General features: G+C 37.8%; 1 protein-coding gene across 1 annotated transcript in view; it reads left to right on the top strand.

Moving 5' to 3' along the window:
- The first annotated feature begins 5,373 nt into the window (after positions 1-5,373).
- The window catches only part of LOC107097500 (tumor necrosis factor receptor superfamily member 26-like), a 7,046-nt gene continuing 3,015 nt past the window's right edge, over positions 5,374-9,404 (top strand). The window contains exons 1-4 of the mRNA XM_015394657.1: positions 5,374-5,498; positions 5,682-5,810; positions 5,893-6,030; positions 6,210-6,276. Coding sequence (XP_015250143.1) covers positions 5,426-5,498; positions 5,682-5,810; positions 5,893-6,030; positions 6,210-6,276 — 407 coding nt within the window. The 5' untranslated portion in view covers positions 5,374-5,425. The remainder of the gene's footprint in view (positions 5,499-5,681; positions 5,811-5,892; positions 6,031-6,209; positions 6,277-9,404) is intronic.

Here is a 9,404-nt window from a genome sequence, read left to right as displayed (position 1 = left end):
GAAAACAGGTCACAGACACTGATTTATGCCATAGAAACATATGGCAAGAAGATGGGGAGGCATGTAGCAAAAAATAACAAATATGTAGCCGTGGATCCTCTCCTGAGAGCTGGTGCTCATTTGAAGCAGCTGATCCCCATCTGCTCATTAAGCTCTCCTTACTTAAGCTGAAGGAGAGCTTCCCTCTGAGCCGGATTGTTGTTCCATGATGTGGTTAGCAAGCCTGAGCCACCCTGCCTGCCTGAACCTGTAAACCTGTAAGCCTGTTCTGACTCCGTGAACCTGTACCTGAACCTAACCTGCTTTGTCTCCTCCGCTCCCCAGGAGGAACCCTGTCTGGTTTTTCCAATTAACAATTGGACTTTTAACCTGCCTCTCTGTGTCTGTGAGTTCTGCGTTTGGGCTAGAAATCCTGCCTGATCATGAGAGATTGGGAGATCCCAGCTCTCACTGCAACCGTACGCTGGAATGACCCAGATGCAAAAAAGTGCAATGTTGCAAGGAATTTTGTGATATCTGGTATTGCGTGGGTCCTCCTTGTGGCTGGCTCCAAATCCATTCGGAGTTCCCCCAACAGCTCCAAAATGACAATGCTGGATAAACGATATGTTTTGATGATCGTTTCCTCGTTCATTCCAAAAATATTCACACGTAGTGAAAAAATGTGTTCTCCCCTCCACTTGCTTCATTTCGATGTCTCCTTCTTGCGACAATAACCGCTGCCATGTGTGCGCAATTACGCATACAGTACATTTGCACCAGATACCGTTAGCAAAATAGCTTTCAGGTTTGATAAATCACTTTGCGGGTGCTAAATTAATATATTTACATGTTCTCCTCCCACAAGACGCACTTTTGCGTGTAAACGCCCCATATTGCATATTCATTGCAGAAAAAGTACTAAATGGATAAGAGGCGCTATTTAGCACGTTTTAAAGACCAAATCCTTTTAGCACGCTGTTGATAGATCAGTTTGTACATTTTTTAGCGTGCGCAGTGAAATAGCTCACGTTTTTATACACGCAAACCTTTGATAGATCCGACCCTAAGTCTCTTCGGTCTTCCTCTAGGCCTCCTACAAGACAATTTCCACCAACATCCTTCTATTGTAAATGTATTCAAAGTGACTAGAGCTCAAGGTTGGTTTATGCTTGTCTCAATGGTGAGGTCCGCATGGTGCTGCATGGCCATATTGCATATTTTCAGGATTGATGCTCCTCTGTGTGGCTTCTGTAGAGCCTGAATTACCATGACCACATGCCATGGAAAACTTGTAATAATGTAGACAGTGCCTACTGGAAAAATGTAGCGGAAGATCAATGGTTCTTATTGGCAAGGGTTTAAAAAAAAAGTATCTACACAGAGCCTAGATGTGTCAAGAAATTACTCCCCCCCCCCCACACACACACACGCTCTAGTGACGTGTGTTTCAGTTAGAGAAAGTTTGGGTTGTCTGTTGGATGTAGCTGTGTAAAGAGTTGCCAGTGTAGAGACATCAGTAGGCTGTCAGTGTGGTTGTGCTGTTTACCACAGATGTGCTGCAAGCAACATTTTGAACTAAGCAGAACGTTTGCGTTAGTTAAAGCTTTAAAAGTCAGCAATTTCAATTGTGTATGGTTTTGTGAGGGGCTTTGTTAGTGGTGGGGTAGGGGGTTTCTGAGTCTGAATTTGAAAGGACCAGCTTCTCACTAGTACTAGGTTTACCAAAGGCAAAAAATCAAAACTGGACATGCTATAAGTGATCATTTTATAACAGATACTGGGGTAAAAAGTAGAAATAACAATCAGGCTTGCTGATTTTGCAGAAAAAAGGAACAATGAGCCACTGAATCACAGTTATGCTCTATGTAAACCTTTTTAGGAAGTGTTTTAGATTTCAAATTTAGCCTTTCACATATAATACTGTAACTTAAAACGTAAACAAACCTGCAATATCTGTACTACAGACAAAGAAGCACAGAATGTTATCAAACCTCATGAAGCGTAATAAAAGGATCTTTATTTACAATGGTCTGAGTGGATCAGGTATATTATATATACAAGCAGCACAGAACAGAAAAGTCTATATCTGCTTTTTTAGAGACAAGTTGGAAACTGTGAGCTTTAAGAAAAAAAAAGATTATATCAATCATAACCTCAGACTTTGTCATGCATTCTGCTATCACCAGTATTTATCTCCCTTATTCCAGTTAGCAGCTTCAGGTATGATATCGTCTGATGCAGTAAAATGGTTTGATTTAGCTTCTTAATGTTGCTTACAGTTCAGCTTTTTGCTTATCAGTTTCGTTAATCAAACAGACTTGTTCCTACAAAACAAAGACATACGTACTTATTGCAGTCTTTGCAGCTGCACCTTTGCTGAAAAATAAGCTTCAGTAGGCATTGATGACGTGCATAACCCATGTGGCCTTCAGTTTAATGTTACTAGCTCATGGGGAGACATTTTTTGCTCGAGAGCAAAATCCCGGTTTAATTAGTTACAGTAATTTAATCACATCATAAAGCACCAAAGCAGTCTGAGGCCACAACACTACCACCACCATGTTTGAATCTTGGTATAATGGTCTTTTTCTGAAATGTGTTTGCCATAGCTAATATAACTTCTTGATCCAGGTGGTGAAGTAACTCACAAAATAAATCAATGAGTATGAATATTCAATTGGAAAGTAAGGTTGATGATCATAATAAGAATCTAGATTGTTACTTTTCTAAGGTATCCATCTCAGAGTACACAAAATACATAAAGTTGGCTTCCAGATGAAAAATTCATATTAGGTTTATGTATGATCAGGTGTCTAAGGAGAGTATCAAAAGGGAAGGTGATTTCCTTCTTTCTTTGCTTCATCTTTCCCATAAGTGCACTTGGTGAGTTGATCAATACCAAAATGATAGCTGAGTGTTTAAATTGCTCAGTGTTTTTTTCTGTCATTTAAAGGTGTAACAATCTGGCTTCGTTTGGAATAATATCAGAATGTTTGATCACTGAGTCTTATTTACCAGGAAACTCCAAACCTGAGAACTCGAGACTGTCAGACCACAGTGACAGCAGGTTAAAAGCATCATCCTTTACATATCATCACGTATATGCAGAGTTCACACATCTATGTAGATGGACTGCAAACTCACGTTCTTCCCCTTCTCCGCTTCTTTTCGAAACTGCAGACAATTTCAAATATTTCATTTCAGACAATCAAGGAAGCCAAAGATCTTAAATAATAAACACCACTTAAACACTTTCATGAATAATGTTACTCTTACTATAGATCTTCTTTAGCACATCAAAAAGAAGCTATTTTACTGGTTTCTATTCTGAGGAGGATACTATACAAATATGCTTGCTTAAAAGAGCATGCCCTAAACTTAGTTTACATCAAAGCATGTAACAGATGTACTAGCAAAACTGCTGACAATGGCGTTTGAAGGTTAGTTCGTTAAATACTCAATGTTTTATTTCAAGGTTGACTGATGTCCAAAAAAAATTGGGTCTAAGTTTATTAAATTGTAGGACTCTGTATGTTTGATAGGATAGGTGAACTCTGTGTTTTTGATTTAATACTTAGTCGGTGTTATAAGTGAGGTTGAATAACTTTTAATTTTATTGATTTTTATCTTCTTAGTCATTATTTTATTCTTAGCTTTTTATCTCTTATGCAAAACAACAAAAAAGGTGAGTAGAAACTACTTTAAACCAGTAAAGAATTAATACTATTATATATATATATATTTTTCAAATAAACTTATAAATGTTTTTTAACCATATCCTAAAGAAGGACCTGTGGAAACCAGCTAGTCACCCTCCCTCACCAATGGAACACTGAAAAACATCAACAGAGAAAAAAAATGTAATGAGCACCTGAAACTTACTACAAAGATTTTATCACGCTCAAACCTTTAAAGGAAAAAAAAAAGCTTTTTTTTTTTTTGTCTCTGAAGTCTCTTAACCACAGTGAAACCTTTCAGCTTCTTTTTTTTCTATACAAATTAGGTTTGTTGGAACTTATATTCTCACTGAAATAATTTTATTTAGTTTTGTAAATTAGTTTGGTTGATTTTAGGGAAGAAGCTCAAGATGATCAAACTGAGCAAAGATTGCAAAAAAAAAAAAACTGAAAGGAGGGTTAATGCATAACCTAGACACATTTACATACTACCAGTTTACAGTGTTCCAAATATTACCAGCAACTAAAAGACATGTGCAAAATAACTGTCCTGAAATCAGTGCATTATGTTATTAATGTTTCTACAGCACTTTGCTTTGGGTCCACACTCTCGTATAATTAAAAAATATTCTGAAACTTTCCATCTGAATGTTGGAGCTAAAATTGTGAATTATCAGACCATGCAACATTTCTGTTATTTGTATTTAATAAGCCTGTTTGTGTCATATCACAGGTTTGATTTGTTCTTTGTCCAGAGATTTTATTTCACATTCAGTTTTGACAACCAGTTGTTTGAACGCTAAGCTAATTCTCCTTTTTTATCCAACATCAATAAGTCATACTGTAACACAACTATCACTCACTGGATATTTTCTCTTTTATGGATCACTCTATGACCTTTTGCTTATAAAACTGAAATGCACCCAACAGTGTGTGGGACACCGACACTCATGTGCCATGCAGAGTAATTTAAGTCTTAATTTTCGTCAACTCTCTTTGGCAGGTCATTGCCACCGTATATAAATGTATTAATATATTAAGTAGCTGGATTGTATCTGTTTTGGTGAGAGAGAGAAACTGCGTTTGGTTATGTTTCTAACCTTAGGTTACGTTTTTGTCAGCAGTTATTTTACTTGGTTTCTTTAGATCATGTCTGATTCTGTCAATTTTGTCATTTAGGGGTTTCCATATAGTTATTTTTCACTATTAGCTCCTCTTTTGCTTTCTTCCTTACTGCTTTTATTCCACAAGTTTTGTTTGATCATTGTTGACTAAATTCTGTCATCTTATTCTTATATTGTTTTACATTATGTAAGATAAATTCTCTCTGTTCTTTTTAGTACGTTTTAGTACTTGATATCTTCGTATGTCATCTTAAAACCAGTTCATACTGTGTTTAGATGACAAACTCCAATGTCAATAATTCACAAGGAGACTTTAAAACAATACTCAAACTCATATTCCAGGTTATCTATATAAAAAAAAATCTAATTACCAAAAATCAGATTACCAAAAAAAAAAAAATTTCAGTTCATCCAACACTTCAGATTATGTTTTTCTTTTTTTTTTGCACCTCTGTTTTGATAAGTGGTCTTTAACTTCCTGTAATCTAACACCCCTTCTCTCTGAGAAAACCAAAGTCAAAGTGACGTCACAGAGGATGGCAATATAAAAGCCCTGAGCCATATGAGCAAGCTCTCATTAAGATGATTCATCTCAGTCTCCCGAGAGCACTTCTAATTGTGCTTTTACTGAGCACTTGGACTATGGGACAGACCAAAATGTGTGGAGAGAAGCAATATGTTCACGGTGACCTGTGCTGCAACTACTGTAAACCAGGTAAGTACTTAAAAACTAAATTGAAAAAAAAACAAGTTTTTATTTCTATAAACCATGAAAAGTAATGCTGTGTAAGTCAGATGTATTGCTAAATCTGGTGATCACATTGATGATAATGAGCCAATGACTGAGAATTGGCTGATTACCTTTGAGGATGACAAAATGTTTTTACTTGTTTGTCAGGAACTTATTTGAAGGGATTTTGCTCTGAAACTGATCTATCATCTGACTGCCATCCCTGTGATGAGGGTACTTATAGAGATAAATACCACAACATTGACCGTTGTACGAAGTGTCCTGCGTGTCCCGAAGGTAACACTTTACATGGACAGTGATGGTTCACTTAACACAGTGGGACAATTACCACATTTTGTCTATCATTTCTGTCTGTCAGGAGCACTGAGAACTGAGAATTGTACAAAAACCACAAAAGGAAAGTGTACATGCCGACCTGGCTTCCTGTGCTCTGACCACAGCTGCTCAAGTTGTAAGAAAAGCAACATCAGTGAAGTGAATAATGCACAGAATGAAGGTGAGAATGGACATATTTCGATATGTCGATGAGAGTTGTAGGGACCTGGATTATTTAATTTTCTATTTATTTTTGCTTTCAGTAAGAGACTATAGCTATTTTCATTAAGATATTCTGTCTGTCTGTCTAATCTAATCTAATCTAATCTAATCTAATCTAATCTAATCTAATGATCATAGAACTGAAAAAATGCCCTGGAAATCATCATTTTGATGAAAAGGAGGGCACCTGCAAGCCATGGACAAAGTAAGACCCATTTTTTCCTGGTTCATATTTTCTTTTATAACTTAATATCAGATCATTTTCATAATGGGCTGCATGGTGGTACAGTGGGTGGCACCGTTGCGTTGCAGCAAGGTTCAGGGTTTGATTCCTGGCCCAGGTCTCTCTGCGCGGAGTTTGCATGTTCTCCCCGTGCATGTGTGGGCTCTCTTAGCTTAATCCGGCTTCCCCCCACAGTCCAAAAATATGACTTTCAGGTTAATTGGCTTCTCTAAATTATTCTTTGCTGTGTGTGTATGTGTGTGTGTTTGTGTGGGTGTACCTGTCTAGCCTTCAGAGTGAGGACCATTTTTCTAATTTAAGGACCAAATTGAGGACTAGTTGTTGCAAAGTGAGGACATTTTGCTGGTCCTAATATACTATTTTTCTAATGGTTAGGTTTAGGGATAAGGTCTCAATTGTTTAGGGTTAGGGTGAGGTATGCATTGGTAATGGTTAGGTTTAGGTTTAGTTTTAGGGTTAGGGCATAGAAAGGTGTGAAAATGACTTAAAATCAATAGAGGTCTATGGTAGTCAACACAAAGTCCTCACTACGATGGCAGAACGATTAGTCTAAGAACAAATGAAATCTTAGCCTGCTGCAGTTCCTATGTACACAGTATACACCCTTACTGTCTGGTATATTAGGCCTAAAATGTGACAGCATGAGAGCAACAAGGCTTCTAGCATTCTTAACATTGCTCTGTTAAGGCATAGTACCCTAATTGCCTGCAAACAAGTTGATATTATTAAATATTTGTAATTGATCTGTGATTTACTGAAGTATCTGCTTGATATGGGAACAATGGTTTGCACAATGTCATCCAAGGTGGGAAGGAGAGATTAGCATATTTATGAACCTCTCAAAAAAGTAAAACTTTCAGCCACATTGGAGTTTTATTGTGGTAAAACGTTTTGAACTGAAAAGTTGTCAGTTCGAAAGTGAAAAGCTATAAACCAATGAACCGAGATGAAATATTAGGAAACTACAAGATGATAGACTTTAGCAAATTGGTACAATTTACTTTTTTGCATTCACAATGACTATTGCAAATCCCAAACCTGAAACTAAACTAACACGTGCCACAAAATGAGATGGAAATACATTTAGTAGATGTGTTTATCGATTCACTAGGTTTATGTTACTTTAGCCGATTCCGTCTGCTGTTTATTGGCTTTATCTGCTTACTGGCAAAAATTTCAGATTTTCAATTAATCCTGCAGTTATAGTTGGCCTCTTTTTTTATAAAGCAACCCTTTTGTGTTTTGATGCATTAACAAGTTATGTTAAAATTTTGGTGATATCCTACTGAAATGACCCTTTTATAATGCAAGTAAATCATATAAATAAATGAAAACCAAAACCTCATGAATGACTGGGTTCCAAGCTCTCCTTTGCAAGTTTTCTTTCCTCTTCTAAAAAATGGTTTTGCGATCGTTTGATTTCCATTAAGAAGAAATTTGTACATTGTAAATTAACTGGACCCTCAATTAAATAAATTCTTACTTAGGGGCGCTTTTAACTGTGCTGGTAGCCAAATGTAGTATGAATGTTGTATTTGCACAACATTTTGAAAATACAGAATTTCAGGTTGGGTGGAGGTTTTTTAAGGACCTGTCGTGGGAAAAAAGTATTCAACTATTCATCCTAGTTCAATAAACGGAGATCGATGGATTTCACTCAGTCGGCACATTTATTAATATCTTTGCAAAGAGAGAACAGTCATCATGGCACAGCATTCTGCTCTGTTCTGATCTGGGCAGGGTTCGTCCCCCCTTAATTAAGCAGTCAGAGTCATAACAAATTACACACACTTTGGTTAACAGTAAACCTTGAGAAAGAATCTGGATTGTTATGGGAAGAAGCAATGTCTGGTCTACAAATACCAGCTTGGAGAGAAATGTGTGGCCTTGAGAGAGGAACAGACTGAGTGAAAACTTTTATAGTGAGTAAATATGAATATTAATATATAATAGAAGAAAGATAAAAATTTTCCCACAACAGGACCCAAATGCAGAGATGAGGAGGCAGAGATGAGTTTGTAGATTAAAAAGTTTCCACAGTGAACTGAGGCAAAAATCAAAAATACTGAAAGCCAAAATTCAGGAGAAACACACATGAGGAGCCAGGAAACAATGGAGCAACAAAACAACAACAAGGAACCAACAAACAGTGACTGAATATTAGGTATATAAATGGGAGACTGAATGAAGACCGGGCTAATCAGCAGATTGGGAGCAGGTTTGGACAGAGGAGTCTATAAGGGAGCTAGGAAAAAAGAGACTGACACAAATACGATCCAAAATAACTACAATAACTCAAAATGGAAATGAAACCAATAAACTAGAAAACACAGAAAGTCATGATTGAAAGTATAACTAAAAACTCAAAAAAAGAAACTTAAACAGAACCAAAAAGTGCAGTCATGACACAGTTTAACCTATGCATATAGAATTCAGTTTAATAGTAAACAGTATAGTCCACCAGTGTGAGTTTTTATCCCAGTATAAATCTAAGTTTGATGGAAGAATAGAGAAAAGATAGTTGTAGTCCGTTGTGGTGAAGAGGAAGCCGAGCCTAGGCAAAGGCAAAGCTCTTGAATTACCAGTCGATCTAAGTTCCTACCCTCATCTAGGGTTATGAGCTTTGGGTCATGACTGAAAGAACGCGATCCTGGATACAAGCGACCAAAATGGGTTTTCTCCATAGTGTTTATGGGCTCTCCCTCAGAGATGAGGAGCTCAATAATCTTGGGAAGACTCAGAGTAGAGCTGCTGCCCCTCCACGTCGAGAGGGGCCAGCTGTAGGATGCCTCATGGGCGCCTCCCTGGTGAGGTGTTCTGTGCACTTCCCACTGGAAGGAGACCCAGAGGGAGACCCAGGACACGCTGGAGGGACTATGTTTCTTGGCTGGTCCGGGAACACCTTGGGATTCCCCCAGAGGAGCTGGCCCAAGTGGCCAAGGAGAGGAATGTCTGGGCCTCACTACTGAAGCTGCTACTCCCGCGACCCGACCCCAGATAAGCGGAGGAGGATGGATGGATGGATGGATGGATGGATGGATGGATGGATGGATGGATGGATGGATGGATGGATGGATGGATGGATGGAT

This window comes from Cyprinodon variegatus, unplaced genomic scaffold (genome assembly GCF_000732505.1).
Source record: "Cyprinodon variegatus isolate N-32 unplaced genomic scaffold, C_variegatus-1.0 Scaffold702, whole genome shotgun sequence".
Taxonomy (NCBI): Eukaryota; Metazoa; Chordata; class Actinopteri; order Cyprinodontiformes; family Cyprinodontidae; genus Cyprinodon; species Cyprinodon variegatus.
This window is presented reverse-complemented; position numbering and strand designations above follow the sequence as displayed.